At 35.8% G+C, this 17,516-nt stretch overlaps 1 protein-coding gene across 3 annotated transcripts; it reads right to left on the bottom strand.

Moving 5' to 3' along the window:
- Positions 1-8,316: 8,316 nt before the first annotated feature.
- On the bottom strand, positions 8,317-16,320 carry LOC122307643 (interaptin-like). Of its 3 annotated transcripts, none has more exons than XM_043120660.1 (6): positions 16,146-16,320; positions 14,247-14,405; positions 13,706-14,160; positions 13,499-13,610; positions 12,678-13,319; positions 8,317-9,524 (listed from the first exon to the last, which is right to left on the bottom strand). In XM_043120660.1, the coding sequence occupies exons 1-6, from the start codon at positions 16,206-16,208 to the stop codon at positions 8,598-8,600; spliced, it is 2,358 nt and encodes a 785-aa protein (XP_042976594.1). In that variant the 5' UTR covers positions 16,209-16,320; the 3' UTR covers positions 8,317-8,597. The 3 variants fall into 3 exon arrangements, with proteins under 3 accessions (XP_042976594.1, XP_042976593.1, XP_042976595.1); XM_043120659.1 differs by having other exon boundaries at positions 12,678-13,403; positions 16,146-16,319; XM_043120661.1 differs by lacking the exon at positions 14,247-14,405 and having other exon boundaries at positions 12,678-13,403; positions 16,146-16,319.
- Positions 16,321-17,516: the final 1,196 nt, after the last annotated feature.

Genomic DNA, 17,516 nt, shown 5'->3' with positions numbered 1-17,516 from the left:
CCTTCTTTGGACTAAAAAAAGAACAGATTTCTTCTAATATTCCTTATTCCTTCCCTCCTTTGAGATCGGAAGATTGTATTAGTGGGCTTTTGAAAGTAGTTTTGTCTTATAGGAAAAGAATAATCAGTCAACAATTGTTTATATTGTCTGCACAAAGTAAAAGGTAGAAATAGAAAGATGAGAAACCTCAAAATTAAAAAGGCATGTGGGTTTCAATGTTGGGAAAAGTACTTCCAGTTGAAATATGGGAATTTCTCGGAAACTTCCCTGTGCATAAGCATTCTCTCTCTCTCTCTCTCTCTCTCTCTCTCTCTCTCTCTCTCATAATAGCACATCCAGGAAAAGGAAGCTTCCATCCTGTACACATAAACACACCCTCCAATATTAATATTATTTTCTGGTTTAAAATTTGGGGAGGGGAAAGTTGGAAGCCAAGATTGAACTAAACTACTCCTGAAACTCAATCAAACACTAATATTGATGCTAAACATGTGATAAATTTGAAAAGAGCTGTAGAGACATCAAATTACTCTTGATAACCAACAGAGCAAGTAATAAAGCATTGAAGTTTGAAACATGCTAAATATGTTATGAATCCACCACCCAGATTATCCAACGTAATGATGGGAAATCTATCCATTTTTCCACTTTCATCCAACTTTATGCTCATATAGAAGCTTTAAATGAAAATCTGATCATCATGAGGCCTCGTAACTTAAGAGTAGGAAAATAAACAAGTCACAAACGAGCAGCACTCAAAAAATCTTCAGCCTCTTGGTCAAGGGGTTATTTTTTCTTTAGCGTGATAATATTTTTCTGAGGTCTATTGTGGCAGGAAAAACAGCAAAGTCAAGGCCCATCAATAATGAAATTGTTCAACTATCTATGGATCTAAGGACCAGCGCAGCAGCATCAGGTATAAATATAGCAGGAAAGATAGGAGTACTGCTAGAATATGTGCTCCTTTCAGGAATCTAAGCAACATATTTGTATTCATGCACATTCATCAAAAGGAGTAAAAAAAGTATAGGTGTCCGTCCTCCTCAAAGCATAACACCCTTCACCAGTTTCACAACTTACATGTAAACCTCTTTGACAGATTAAGCAAAAGGCAGTTGAGCCCTCTAGAAAGTAGAAGGGGATCAAAAGACTGCACTAGCACTAACACGGCCTGAAAATCTTGGAAGATTTGCCTCTCCTTCATTCACAAGCTAAGCCAGCATAACTTTACAGGAGCTTAGTGATAGCTATTAGATTGTAATATTACTTATTTACATTGTGTAGTACTCTATTCTTTTGTACAGAGTACCTTAGTGAAATATAAAATGTATAAATAGGGGACTTTGAGTCTTGTACAGATACGGATATTATTTTTTCTAATACAATGGATTACATTCAGTGGAAAGCAGAGAACTTAATATGGTATTAGCGAATTTTTTTTCCACAATTACCCTTACTTTCCCTTTCCTATTTCCAGTCTTTCTTTCCTTCTGTGATTTTCTCTGTTTCTCACATCCTTCCTATGCGATTTCATCTCTTGATTTCGTTCGATTGTTTTTTGTTTGGCTTCTGATTTCGTTGTTGTGTGAATTCGATTTCGATTTCATCTCACATTTCTAGAGCCTTCGATTTCAATTTCATTTCCTTGATTTCGATTTTGCCTAAATCATAAACCCTAGAATCATGCCTGAGACCGATTCATCCTCTTCTTCCCCTCCCGTTCTCAACGTAGAAGCCGATCCTCGCAGTCATTTCTATCTAACGACTGCGGATCATCCTAGTGTCCTCCTCGTCAGTGAGAAACTCCACACAAGCAATTACCATTCCTGGAGTCGATCTACGTTTCTCTCTTTGAAGGCACAGTTAGGTTTTATTGATGGATCTCTTCATCCTCCTGCTCAAACTAATTCGTTGTTTTCTTCGTGGAGCAAATGTGACACTATTGTCCTCTCCTAGCTTGTAAATTCCTTGTCTCCTAAAATTGCTCAAAGTGTCATTTACATTGATACTTCTTATGCAATGTGGCTCGAATTGAAGGAGCATTTTTCTCAAGGGAACGGACCTCGTGTATTTGAGTTGCAGACTGCCATCTCTGCCCTACGATAGAATCAAAGCGATGTAAGTACTTACTTCACTGAATTGAAGGTGCTTTGGGATGAACTGTTGAATTATCAACCTCTACCAATGTGCATTTGTCAAGGATGTACATGTAATTCATACAAGACCTTTGCTGCATATCATCACTAGAGTTATGTGATGACATTTCTCATGGGGCTTATTGATGTATTTGATGTCGTGAGAGGTTAGATTTTAATGATGGAACCTCTGCCATCTATTAACAAAGTTTTTAGTCTTGTTATACAAGAAGAACGCCAAAGGCTTCTTAGTTAGAGGCATACACCTTCTGTATCTGTTGAGTCTGTTGCTTTAGCTACTAAGCCAGACACTGTAGTTAGGAATTTTAAACTTTCTATATGTAGCAAGGTCACCTGTAGTCACTATGGCATTTCTAGCCATACAGTTGACTGGTGCTACAAAATCTATGGATATCGTCCTAACTATAAATTTCGAGATAAGACTAAAGGTGTTAATGCCATTGCCAATGCTGTTCAGAACACTGATTTGACTTCCTTGTTACTTACTGCAGATCAGTGTCAACAATTACTAGCCTTACTCAAACCAGCTGCTTCCTCTCCACCTTCTTCAGTAAACATGACTTTAATTCCCAATTTTTCAGGTAAGTCTAATTCTGTTTGTGCCTCTGTTGATTCATTTCACTCGAATTCTTGGATAATTGATAGTGGTGCATCAGACCACATGATTCATTCTCCTTGTTTCTATACCAACAAGCCTGTTATTGTCTCTCATTCTGTCAAGTTACCTAATGGTACATTTGCTCAGGTCACACATATTGGTGATGTTGCCTTAAGTTCCTCTCTTATTCTCACCAATGTTTTATGTGTACCTAGTCTTACTTTTAATCTTCTGTCAGTCAGTAAAATTATTCAAACATCACAATGTTGTTTGATCCTTAAACCTCATCATTGTTTCTTGCAGGACCTAGTAACCTCGAAGATGATTGGGATGGGTGAAATGCAAGATGGCCTCTACAGATTGACTTTTCCTCAGTCATCTATCATTTTCAGGGAATCTTTTACTCCTACATTGATGCAGGGGGATCCGAGACAGATGATGTTGAGCTGTCAGATTGCACCTTGATGGCGCTGAGATACCATGAGTTGGCAGATTAGCGCAAAGACGGGAATTGATTGTGATATGTTCCTCATTGGGGCCGTTTTGAGTGCGTTTCAGTCTTTTGGCCATAACTTTAGCTACGGGTGTCGGAATCGCACATAAGACCCCAATTCGGAAAGCTCTTTTCGGCGCGCACGCAGTCCAGATTGAGCATAGCTCCATGTACCTTTTTTTCGACTTCAAATTCTGCTGTTTTTCCCTCCGAATCACTAGTTTTATTATTTTTTACTATTTATGGTAATATTTCGCTTGTCAGTTAGGAAGTCATTTTAAATCCGATTTAGGCCGGATTTTTTGCAGATTGCTTATTTTATTTCGAATTTCAATTTAGAGTGATTTTCGAGATTTTGCTATTTTTGGCAAAATTCGGATAAACACGATTTTTGGCTATAACAGTCCGGCTTGTGGACTAATTTTGGGGATGGTTGGATTTTATAATATTTCGTTAAACCCTAGAGACTTTTCTCTCTAGTTTTGGGCGATTTTTCTCCTGTGAATCATCTGTTGGAACTAGCCTGCAGGATAATCGCTATTCTGTCCGGCGTCATACATCTTGTTTTTCCATTCAATCTAATGTAGCCTTGTGGCACTTTAGATTAGGCCATCTATCTTCTTCTAGATTGCAATTTTTACGACAGTTTTGTTGAACCTAAGATTTCAAGTTTTGTGTAATTATATATTTACACATGGATTTTGATGATAACAAATGAATTCAAAGAATAAATGAGTTTCAAGCTCAAGTTATTTACACAATAGAGTCAAGCAAATCAAGGAAACAAGCATGCGCAAGAAGGAAATAAGTTCACATTAAAGTCCTAGAATAATGTTGTAAATCTCTTAAAAATTTGAAATTAGGATTAAGGCTCAAAATTAATATTTTATCATAAAGCATTAAAATACATTTTCTACATGTGCATGAATATTTTGAAAATTAAATTTAAAAATTTTAAAAGATGATTGATTGTCATCTTTCACATGTGCATACCTTGATTAAAGGGTTGAATTTTGAAAATATTAAAGATGATTAATTTTCATCTTTCACATGTGTATGTTTTATTTGAATATTTTCAAAAGTGATTGATACTTTTTTTGATTTATGCAAAAGATAGATTTTTTTATTTGAAATATTTGAAAAGTAAAGTGTGCTCCTTTTGTCATATGCAAAAAGTAAAAAGATTAGATTTAAAAATTTTGAAAAGTAAAGTGTGCTCATTTTGTCATATGCAAAAAGTAAAAGATTAGGTTTGAAATATTTGAAAAGTAAAGTGTGCTCCTTTTGTCATATGCCAAAAGTAAAATATTAGATTTTAATTTTTTGAAAAAGTGAATGATGTTGTCTTTGACATGTGAATCTTTTTAAATTTGAATATGAAGTCTCATATGCCTATAAATAGATCATTTGAGAGCTTCACATTCACAACACCAAGAGCATACAACATTCATTCAAAGCTTTCATTCTCTCTTCTCTAAACATTGAGCCTTAATCCTTGTTTATTTTGAGAGATATAGTTTGCGCTGTATTGTTCTTATTTCACTCATTGAGGAGTATTTTCTGATAACCTACCCACTATCAGCTCTTGTATCAGTAAAAGGGTGTGTATATCCCTTGTGCGTGTAGAAAGTGTTCTACAGGGAATAGTTGAATCACCATGTGTAAGGTGATTGCAAGTGTAGAGGGTGTTTTACACGGATCCTTTGTAGCGATATTGTTCAAAGGTGTAATAGGTTTCTATCTCCACCTGAAGGAAGTTGAATAGTGAATTTGGAGATCCTCAAGGGGTAGCTTGAGGCGAGGACGTAGGCAATGGGGCCGAACCTCGTTAACATACTGAGTTTGCTTTTCTCTTACCCTTACTCTTTATATTTATTACTGTTTCGTATTTTGTTTATATTTTATATTGTATATTTGATTTATAATTGTTATTTTTTTAATACAACTCAATTCACCCCCCTCTTGTGTTAGTCATCTGGGCAACAAGTTTATTCCTGTTTTGCATTCTAAATTTGATACTTGTACCACTTGTCCAATTGCAAAATAGAAACGTTTATCTTTTCCTATTGGTCATCATAAATGTAATGCCTCATTTGATTTGATACATTGTGATATTTGGGGACCAATGGCCTCTTCTACTTATAATGGTTTTAGATATTTTCTCACCATAGTAGATGATTATTCTCAGGCTACATGGGTATATCTAATGAAATCTAAGTCTGAAGTTGCATCTTTACTACAATCTTTCTTTCTTCATGTTGAAACACAATTTAATCTCAAAATCAAAGCACTTAGGTCTGATAATGCTCCTAAATTTGCTTTAAAATCTTTTTTTGCTTCCAAGGGAGTGTTTCACCAACTGAGTTGTGTTGCAACTCCACAACAAAATTCTGTTGTGGAGCGTAAACACCAACATATTCTTAATGTGGCAAGATCCCTTCTTTTTCATGCTAAACTTCCTCTTTGTTATTGGGGAGATAACATCCTTACTTCTGTTTAATTGATTAACAGAATTACAAGTCCTATTCTTTTGAATAAGACTCCTTATGAGCTTTTGTATCACAAATCACCATTTTATACTCATCTTAGGGTGTTTGGCTGTTTATGTTTTGGCTCAACACTCTCTCATGCTAGCTCTAAATTCTCTCCTAGAGTTATAAAGTCTGTTTTTCTAGGTTATCCTTTTGGTGTTAAGGGTTACAAGTTGTTAAACTTAGAAACTCATACTTGATATGTCTCTAGAGATGTAGTATTCCATGAAGAAGTATTTCCTTTCGAATCTTCTTCATCAACACCATCAAGTGCTACAGATTCTTCTCTTAGTCCTCTACCCAATCTTGCTCCTAATTCTGATTTTAATATTATTGTTCCTCTACAAACTAAGATCAGTAATATTAATTCAAATTCTTCATTACCTTCTCTTAGAAGGTCATCTAGGACTCGACATCCTCCTTCATACCTTCATTCCTATCACTGTCAACAGGTTGTTGCTTTGCATTCACCTTCTCCCACTGATCAAAAGGTTGATGGTCTTCCTTCCTCCCACACTTCTCACCCAATCAGCAGTTATTTGACATATGATAAACTTTCTCCATCTCATAAATCATTTGTTCTCTCTACGTCTATTCTTGTTGAGCCTAAATCTTATTCTCAAGCTGTCAAATATCCTGAATGAAGGGAAGCTATTGAAATTTCAGTTTTAGAGCAGAACTGCACTTGGGATTTAGTCCCTTTACCCCTTGATAAACGCCCAGTTGCATGTAAATGAGTGTACAAGTTGAAGCTAAAGTCTGACGGGAGTGTGGAAAGATATAAGGCTAGGTTAGTAGCCAAAGCTTACACCCAGTTAGAAGGACATGACTACTATGAGACTTTTAGTCCAGTAGCCAAACTCACTACTGTGAGAATTTTTCTTTCAATCACTGCTGCCAAATAGTGGCCAATTTTCTAGCTAGATGTAAACAATGTCTTCTTGAATGGTGAGCTTCAAGAAGAGGTTTACATGTCATTGCTATCTGGTTTTGACAGCAAGGGGGAGTCAACACTTGTATGCAAACTTAAGAAATCCTTGTATGGCTTGAAACAAGTATCAAGGCAATGGTTTGCAAAATTCTCATCAACTTTGTTACTTAATGGGTTTACTCAATCAAGATCATACTACTCTTTTTTCAGCAAGCAAGAGGGTACTTCAGTTATCTTTCTTCTTGTGTATGTAGATGACATTTTAGTCTCAAGTAATGATACTGCTGCTGTAGAAGCCTTGAAGTCATATTTGAATAGTCATTTTAAGATGAAAGACCTAGGTCCTTTGAAATATTTCTTAGGCCTTGAAGCAACCAGATCTGCTAAGGGAATTCATCTGTGTCAGAGAAAGTATTCTCTGGAAATTATTGAAGATTGTGGCTTGGCTGGTTGTAAACCAGCATCTTCACCCATGGAACAAAATTTGATTTTGAATGCTGAAAGTGGAGATGAGTTAGAGGATCCTTCTCAGTTTAGGAGATTAATTAGTAGATTGATTTACCTAACCATTACAATACCCGATATTGCTTTTTCGGTGCAAAGATTAAGCCAGTTCATGCATAGCCTCGGGTACCACACATGGCAGTAGCAAATAGGGTGGTTCAATATGTCAAAGCTACAGTTGGCTTAGGATTATTTTTCTCATATGTTTCCACTGATTTCTAGCTCAAAGTGTACACAGATTCAGATTGGACAGCATGCCCAGATATCAGGAAATCTGTCACTGGTTACACTATGTTTTTGGGGGATAATTTGGTCATAGGAAGTCAAAGAAGCAACAAACAATTTCTAGATCTTCGGCTGAGTTAGAATATAGGGCAATGGCAGCTGGGGTTTGTGAAATACTTTGGCTGAAAAATTTGTTAGCAGATTTTGGGATTTCACGCTCACAGCCAGCTTTGATGTACTGTGATTCAGAAGCTGCTATTCACATAGATTCTAATCTGGTATACCATGAAAGAACAAAACATATTGAGATAGATTGTCATCTTGTGAGGGAGCAAATGCAAGCTGGTGTGATCAAGCTATTCCATGTCAAAACATGTTGTCAAATTGCTGATGTCTTGACAAAGTCTCTAGTTTAAATCAATTTAACCATCTTATCGGCAAGATGAGACTATTAAATATATATAGTCCATCTTGAGGGAGAGTATTAGATTGTAATATTACTTATTTACATTCTTTACACGTGTAGTACTCTATTCTTTTGTATAGAGTACCTTAGTGAAATATAAAATGTATAAATATGAGACTTTGAGTCTTATATGGATACGGATATTATTTTTTCTAATACAATGGATTACATTCAGTGGAAAGCAGAGAACTTAATAATAGCAACAAACTCTCAGCAAATATCTAATCCACGATGTTACTCCATTTGGCTTTGATCCTTGAAACGCAAAGTGAAACAACAGTAGCAAAAATGACGAATCAGACAATGTTAATGTATGTAACGATTACACTAATATAATATTTCTATCATTGCAGCCATCAAAGACTTCATCACACAGTCATCTTTAACAACTCGCTACTCTTAACATTACTAATAAAGAGAGAATGGATAGATATTTATTATGCACAACTTCACCAGAAGCAATAAAAACTGACGTCCGTGATTCTACAAAAACATAAAAAAAAAAAAAAAAAAAAAAAACACCCATCAAATACCAACTCTAGAAACAAAATTGCATGTTATAATGCTAGTGCCACAAAAACAGAACATTTAAGTAACTATAGTCACCATCCACATATTGCTGCAGTCCACTTTTGAAGGCCTTCCCATGCTTCGCTAGCTTCGGTTTGCTCTTCAAGGACAATGGCCGTCTCATCATGATTTCTGCTCCAACCTCCTTTTAGGAGGCCTCCCTCGTCCTGTATGTTTTAATCGCTCCTGCAGCAGTGAAGGTAGTGATGCTTCCATAGTTGTAGCTAAAACTTGTTTTCGTTTCGGAGGCCTCCCTCGATCCTGTCTCTTAGGCTGTTGCTGCTGCAATTCATTGTGTTTCTGATTACCCATGGGTATTGACACCTTCAGATCTGCATCTGCCTTTGACATGGTTGCAGGAAGCTCCGTCTGTCCTTGGTTCTGAAGCACTGTGGGCAGTGCTAATATGGCAGTAGTAGTAGGATCTATATCTCCCTTTGATTTAGGAGGCCTCCCTCGGCTTTGATGCTTTGGCAGCTGAGGCCCATGATAATGCTGATCATCTGAAAGCAATAATCCTCCCAAAGAAACTTGCAAATTTGGCTTAAATTTTGGAGGCCTCACTTGGCCTTTGCGCTCAAGTTGCTGCTGTTGATTGTTCCAATTTTTTGAAGGCAATGAATCCCTCACGGTATCATTTACAGCCCGTTCAGGTTGGGAAGCACCTTGGCTTTGATGACTTAACTGCCTCCCCTGGTCTAGATACTCCAGCTGTTGCTGCTTACAGCGATTCCTATGTGCTAGGGAAAACAATGGCATGGCAGTTTGATCTTCACCGTCATTCTGTCTGTGGGGCCTTTGCCAGCCTTGGCCCTCCTCCTGTGGCTGTTGCTCATGACAATGCATATCATGTGAGGATAATAATTCCCGAATATCTGTCTCCTTTGCCCTTAACTTTAGAGGACTCGCTTGATCTTTATGCACTAGCTGTTGCAGCCTGTGGTGCTGCTGCGAGGGCAACGATTTTTTAATGGCATTATCTACTGCCAGTTCAGTTTGGTATGCGTCTTGGCCTTGAGTTGGTTGCTGCTCCTGCTGCTCCTGCTCAAGCTGCCAAATATACATGAACTTGAAATTATGTTTGGCATATTCTATAGTTTCTTTTGAACTTAACTAAAGATTCCAATCTGTGGAATTTACTGTTATATCGATCATCAATGGGAATTAGCTAAGAGATCAACAGAAGCTTTTAAATGATGCCATCTTGCACTCAATTGCCGCTGCCTGATTACAATCAATTTCCATGGGAAAACTTCCCATGGAAACGAAGTCATGTATCTTCATTGATTGTTATATTAATAAAGAAGTGCTACATACACAAAGAGAGTACAAAAAAAATAAACCTACAAACTGACATGTCTTCATGTGATCTGTTAGATTTACTTTATAATTAAAGTAACTTTACAATTTGACATACTGCATCAAACCACATTAGTTTGTGGGTCTACTTTTGTATAATCTCTTTGTGGCTAAAGTATTTTTTATATTAATAATATGTAATATTTGTGGTGAATTATTGTACACAGTACGTGGTGGGGATGATTGATAGTAGCAAACTACTAGGTTATCCTGATAAGGAGTGAAGGAAGTGACTCTCATCAAATCTCGGAGGTGCAGTCTAAGCCCAATGTATTCTAAACTCATACAAACTATGGATAGCTAATGGCTATAGGAAAATAAGTCAAACATCATTGCTACCAAGCATTAAAGTACCTCTGACTCGCCACCATTGGACAGCTGATGGCTCCAGGCAGTAGCTGCCTTTGCAGTTGCCGCCATGTCTATGGCTTTATTTTATCAATTAATTGAACTGTGAATTCAATTACTAATTTGTTTCATATTTTTTGTGTCTTTTTTGATATGCAAAGACATCTTTCACCAAAAGAGGAGGAAGCTCAAATACAGAGTATATCAAAGCTGCCTGAAATTCAGAAGTTCTAAAAATTGAAGTTGTTAAGCAGACATTGCGTACAAAAAACCATACAATCATACAGTGAATTAGAGTTTGATTCAATCACGAATTGGTTTCAAATAGAAAACATGGTAAGTAAAACATCCAATTATTAATGCAAAATATTTTAAATACTTTGCTTTAAGTCCTGCAAATCTCCTCGAGATGTTTAAAAACTAATATTTGTTATATAACCTCTTGGAAAATCACATAAAAATTCGTGTCAATATATATCTTCAAAGATGATATTCTATCTTGTATTTTATAGTATCTAATAATGCATACTAATTGGTTACAAATAGAGTATATATATATATATATTTTTTTTTTTAAATTTGAATCAGTCAAAAATAGAGTAAGAATTGGTCAAAAAAATCTTGAATTGATCACATCTCGAGATGGCACAATGTGATCTAACCCAAACAGGCCAAAGATCATGTTCAATAATATATACTAATCAACTACTACAACTTGCCACTTCCTCATGTTATCCACATTGAAAAACTTCCTTAAAGCTGACATCCATACAAAAATTACTTTATTTTAAGTCATTTAAAAATTATATTTTAAAATAAAAAATATTTATTAAAAATGAAAATTAATACATTATTAAAAGATATAAATTAATTTTTTTCAACTTTTTATTATTTGTTCTTTTTTTGCTTGAGGAATTATTCATTTTTTTAATATTTTGTTTTTTAAGAAAATTATTTTTCTTTTTCTATTTTTAATTTTATAAATATTTTCCAATAACATTTTTATCTTTTTCACCTATTTACTTTATTGAAAACTTTCTTATATTTTCTTTATTGAAAACTTTCTTATATTTTCTATTTTTATTTTTGAGCAAGGGTATTCGATGACTGTTGGGAGGGAGAATAAAAGGAGAGAGGAGGGGGGGGGGGGGGGGGGTGTAATTGCAAAATTGGTGGTTATTTGATGGGTGGTCGTGTATTTTCCCCAAAAGGAAAATTTCTCGAAAGACTAGGGTTAACTTAATTGGGGCAGTTTACCAAAGATAAATACAATAAAGCCCTTGTTTCTGTCAACTACTAATATCTCATACCACCAAAAAAAAAATCTCGATCCAACAAGTTTCACCAAGAACCTGTATATCAGAATTTCTTATTCCCACAAGGTTATCCAGCAACAAATTGACTTACTCACATATGTTATTTGGATCTATTTACTTTTCTCAAAACTTCTTTAAAAGTATTTTATCTGCAATTATTTAATTGGTGAAATTCTCATCCAATCAACAATAGGATCCTAAAACTCTAAGAGCTTATGCCTCATGCCTCAAGGATTATTCCCTGCCTTGTATAGTTGGGGATGGGTCTAGAATAAAATTCTGGAATGATTTATGGTGTGGAGATTGAATCCTCAAAGAAGCCTACCCAATACTATACAACATTGCACAAAGAAAGGCGGCCTCAGTGGCAGAGTTTATGGATCTCTCTAGTGGTTCATCCCAATGGAACATCATTTTCCTTAGAGCCGCCCAAGATTTTGAAATTGAAACATTTACAGATTTCTTCAATCTTGTACACACTTGTAGTATGTCTGGAGGAGCAGATAAGATGATATGGTCACCATCCAAGAAGGGGAGATACAATGTACTGTCGTACTATAAATATCTTATGACACACTCTACAAGAACATTCCCATGGAAGACTTAGGTCCCCCTAAAAGCTTCTTTTTTTTTTTATGGACAGCTTCGTTAAGGAAAATTCTCACCTTCAATAATATAAGGGAACGCCGATAACATTAAAGTCTGTGGATCATCTATTATTGCATTGTGATGTAGCCATGAGTTTATGGAACAATATATTCACAAGGGTGGGACTCATTTGGGTAATGCCGAGAAGGGTTGTTGAATTTTTGGCCAGTTGGCAAGGAATCCAGTGTAATTCTCAAATTACAGTCATGTGGAAGATGATACCAACCTGTCTATGGTGGTGCATATGGATGAAGAGGAACGTTCGGAGCTTTGAGGATTGTGAATGGACAATGGATGAGCTTAAAAATTTTATTCTGCACACTTTATTCCATTGTTCAATTGTAATAGACTTTAATGGCATGATCGTACATGATTTTCTTGCATCTTTAGATAGTCATGCCTAGGTGTGGCTCTTGTATGTCCCGTGTACTTGGCTTTGCCTATTATCAATAAAATACTTATTTACCGATTATTCCCTGCCTCATAAATAGCTCTCTGTAAAGAAATCTGGAAAAATTTTGATTTCTATTACCTGGTAATCACGTGCCTTTCCCTTGCCACAAAGTGTAGCTTTCAGCTGCTGCTCCTTTTGACCTGATGGCTCCAGCCTTGATGATTTAAGCAACAGGGGACCCCCTGAATATGGAAGCCCTAGTTGCTCTACATGCTCTAGCTCCTGCGAGTCTGGCAGTACATCAAGAGAACGCATAATTGGTAACAACTCCAATGGCATTGGGTGGCTGCAAAGTTCGGAATGGTCTTCAGGAAAGTCCAGTAGCTTCATCCCAGGCTGTCCTGAGGCCACGTTGAGAGAAGTTCTTGATATGGATGCCTCTTGCTCAACATTTTCGGTTTCCATTGCTTTTAAACAAAATTCTAATCCTCTCTCTGAATCCTGATGCTCTTGCTGCAGCTCTTTGAGCTGCCTTGAATTTGTTAGCACATCAGAGGAAGTTCTAGTTGGTTTTGTCTGGCATTCTGGCACCTCTTGCTGACCACAGAATTTTTTAACTTGCATTTTCTTTTTTATGGATTTCTTCTGTGATGTTTCTACTTCATGTCGTGGAGGCCTTCTTTGATTAGAAAACTCAACTTGCTGCTTGTGCTCGGGCTTCATTAGATTTTCCTTCTCTTGTTCTTCCATCACAGGTTTTAGTGTGCCATGCTTTGACACCTGACTGACACTTGATGAGTTAATAATATCCATCAGATGTTCCTCAATCTTCTTTGTCCTCTTCAGCAATTCTATAAACTTATCCTATCATTCAGAGTGTAATTTAGTAAAACCAAAGCTTTGATAAGATGAATAGAAAGTGGTCATCAAAATATTCAGACACACTTCTTAATATTTACCTTTGAGAGAAGTGATGAGCCATCATTTTCCAATCTCCGGCCTGCAAAATAAGAACTCTGGGATCTCACAGCAGCTTCACCATTCTCTGGCTCCTTTGATAGGTTCAGATCACTGTTTATTAAACAAATAAAGGGGGGCTTGTAAAATCAAGAATACAGACAAAAGGGAGCACAACAAGCATAAATAATAAATTGAAAGGGGCAAACCTAAGGCCAATCATCTTACTCCTCACTTCAGTTTGCAGCTTATTTTGTTTCTCAATAGCTTCATTCTTTTGCCATTGTAGCTCAATTAACTTTTCAATTAATAGAATTTGTTCTTCTTGTAACTGAATCTGTTTTTCAATATAATTGGCATGTGGCACTGGTTCACTTCGTTCTTCTGCAGGCTTTTGTTCTTCTATTGGTTTAACTTGACCTTCAGCTACATTCAACTGCCAGCGCTTCCTTTTCAGAGAAATTTTGTTTCCCGCAGGCAGCTTATAACAATTTTCAGAAGTTTTAACAATCTCTCCACTCTCACTAAGCTTATTCAAATGATGCCTTAAAAAATTTGCATGAGCCCGTGGCAAATCCTTAACATCTTCCTTAATAAACTTTGATATTGCTTCCTCAGTTGAGCCCTTTTCCTCATTCAATCCTTCAATTGCTCTCCATATCATCTACGCAAATTCATATGTAAAGGCAGGACATCTAAAAATCATCAGAGAACAAATGGAGTGCACCATCAAAGAAAAAAGTATAATACCAGAGCATAGGTGGGATGATCAGGAGTGTGCAAATCAGAGAATTTCTCGCAAACACATTGTTCAATCTGCTTCCTGAGATCTGGTCTGAGGGCACTGTAGGTGTATAAACTTCTATACTTTCTCATTGCAGCATCAATGATCTTGTTTAACTTTAGTCTCTGTGTATGGCATAAAAAATATGTTGTTGTCAGGGCTTTTGGGAATATGTGTAACCCAAAATATAAACTAGCCCATATAACAGTTCAATAATCACTGATTCAGCCATCTGTATGAATGGCTGAGCCATTAAATCATCTAAGCTGTGTCATAAAAATAAAGATAAAGGTTAGGACACACACTGTGTACATGACAAGTGGGTCTTTTCATTGGATAACAATGCCCTTAATTAATGATAGCATATTAATGGAGATGAATTTAGCAGGAAGGATTAAAATTTAAAATCATTTGTGATATATGCATCATAAAGAAGCAATTTAGTACGAATTTGTATCTTGTTCCAACTCTTTCTAGTTCAGTCTAGACTCTTTCCTATAGGTTTAAAAGCTTTTTGTCAATTAATATTAAAATACAAATAATCTTACAAACTTCTAAAAATATCGTGAACTTGTGATACCACATTGCTTTAAAACCAAACCAAACAAAACTAAACACAAATGCCTTATGGGTAAACTTGAGATAAGGGAGAGCATCAACGTATATAATTTTGAAAGCACATTTCGTACTCTCAAACTACCGACATTTTTTCAATATGCACCCCCAAACAACAAAAGCCATCAGTTTTCACTCCAAACTAACACTTTTTGGAGTTTACACCATCGATCGTGATCTCACTGTCAAAATTGTGCCACAGGTCCTATATTTCATCGATATAAACAGCCAGAATTAAATCAAGTGTGTAAAATTGTAAATTGCCAAAAATTGGTAGTTTGGGGCTGAAGTCAAAAAAAGGGTAGTAGTTGGGGAAGCAAGATGCACTTTCCCATATAATTTTTAAACATAACTTCTGATTACTGTGCTCTTCTTTCTCCAATGATATGTGTTTTCCACCAGTTTGGAGTGTGGCTGGCACTATGACATGGGTTTACAGGTGTTCAATCTGCCCAACCACCACTTTATTGACAAGAAACACTGTGATATCATTATAGCCCATAAACACGCAGAGGAAAAATGAATCCTATGTATAACAAAATAGAAATATTCAGACCATTGACTGAGATCAGAATAAATGAAAGCACAAATTCGCTCTATTCTTTTCATTCTTCTTTGCCACCCCAATGGCACCTTTTCCGTAGAAAGAATTGGAAAAAAAAAAAAAAATGAAACTCTACTAATGTCAAACATATGTTTGACTTTAGTATTTTGAGGAAATTCCCAAATTAAGTTGAGTTATTTATGAGTGTATAAGGATTATGAAAGAAAAGGAAAATCTCTTGAGTATATAAGGAAACAGGTTAACAAACATATGTTAGTAAAATGAATGAATCTAGCAGAGGACTAGCCCAATCAACCCCAGGAACAGCTCTACCAACCAAATGGACTCTTCATCTCCAATCTCCAAATACAGCTGCAGGAGCAACATTTTCCCAACCAATGGGCCCTTTAAATCCCGTAATTTTTATCCATACAGCCTTGTATTTTAATCTTAGGTACAATCCAAATCCATTTTCATACAAATTTTCCCAATACTGGGCATTTTATCAAAGCATGAGTTATAACAGCCACAATTTAGTTATGAATATGAACGTGCACCAAAAACTGAAGCAAGCGACCCATTTTAGAATGTACATAAATGTATGTATGCCTGTGTGTGCGTGCATGTACAAGGGGCAATTTGACAGACCCAGAAATAAAAATCACATGTAGAATAATTGCACTGAATTGGACAAGGAGAAACCTACATGATACGGGGCCCCATCAGTTTCCGCCCCTGCTTTTGCTTGTTTATTTTCTGGGTTCTGCATTGACTGTTGTCACAAGCTTGGTAGCAGATGGAGGAAAGGCAGAGTAATGGCGTTTCGGAAGGCTAGCGTACGAGGAAGAAGATGAGTAATTGAGACAGCCGGATTTTACCAAGGGTACGTTGGTAAGATGGAGTTAGTTCGTAGCCGTTGGATCAAAGAGGTTGAAAGCATCTGAAGCGTTTACGTGGAAGGGGCAGCATCAAGTAGGGTCTGGCTTGCCTCCTGTATAAAAAGAACAGAAAATCTCCTGTAAAAGAATTAATGGTCCTGATTGACTCGCAATAAGTAATCGTAACCCTCCAAATTCTTTCTTACTTTTTTTTTTTTCTCATTTGTACTCATTTTTCATCCCCTCTAACTTTAAAAATGATATTTGTGATTATACTTTTGGGACATGTAAATCTTGTATTTTTTTTTAAAAAGAGAAAGGTAAATGCTTGTATGTTCTCTCTCTGTGCCCCTCAAAATGACTGCTGATCACAAAATTTTTTATTTTTATTTTTTTATTTAATGATTAAAGAAGTGATTTTAAGTGTATTGATATTTTTTTTATTTTTTAAAAATATTAAATATATTAAAAAAATATGGAAAGAAAAATGAAAAAAAAATATGCATGCGGTTAAAATGAGTGGTGCACTCTAAGTGGTAGAGTAGCACCGCTAAAAAAAAAAAAAATTGATATTTATTTAAAAAATTATATTTTTAATTTTAAAACCCATTCTTTAAAAAAAATATGTGAAATTTATGCACTCTAAAATATACCTAGCATTACTCGTATAAATGTTTTATCAAAATTTTCTTAAAAATGAATTTAAAAATATCATGAGAATGCATTTGCATTTGATACAAGCTATTATATTTAATGAATAAATATGTATAATGAATAAATATTTTGAGGGGATGAAAGGTATTGGACGTGCAAGAGATAAAATTTATTAAGGTTACTAACAAACAATCATGACCATTAATCCTTTAACAAGATATGTCTTGTTCTTTTGGCACAAGATACAAGCCAAATCCCATCAAGTATTTGTGTAGTTAAATGATTCTTAAGGACATTGTTATTAGTTTACTATTTTACCAGCATTTATGTTTGTAATGTCTATTATATCCTTTTAATAGTTGTCATCATCCCATTGGTTGGGACCACTTTCTGTTAAGGCCTCTGCTGTATGAGTAGGCAGACATTGGGAATATTCAGTTTATGCGAAAAGTATTATACAATTGATTCTCAAATTCTCTCCTTCTTCTCTCGTCTAAATCTAGAGGTACTCACCCTCTAAGTGAGAAATTCTATCATACACATTA

This window comes from Carya illinoinensis, chromosome 4 (assembly GCF_018687715.1).
Source record: "Carya illinoinensis cultivar Pawnee chromosome 4, C.illinoinensisPawnee_v1, whole genome shotgun sequence".
Taxonomy (NCBI): domain Eukaryota; kingdom Viridiplantae; phylum Streptophyta; class Magnoliopsida; order Fagales; family Juglandaceae; genus Carya; species Carya illinoinensis.
This window is presented reverse-complemented; position numbering and strand designations above follow the sequence as displayed.

What these genes read in the sequence shown, in the direction of transcription:
- LOC122307643 (XM_043120659.1), bottom strand. Translation starts at nt 16,208, where the DNA reads ATGCAGAACCCAGAAAATAAACAAGCAAAAGCAGGGGCGGAAACTGAT. An exon ending in AGTAAGATGATTGGCCTTAG is followed by an intron (nt 13,611 to 13,705) that starts GTTTGCCCCTTT and finishes TTTAATAAACAG; the next exon opens with TGATCTGAACCTATCAAAGG. An exon ending in GCTCATCACTTCTCTCAAAG is followed by an intron (nt 13,404 to 13,498) that starts GTAAATATTAAG and finishes TCTGAATGATAG; the next exon opens with GATAAGTTTATAGAATTGCT.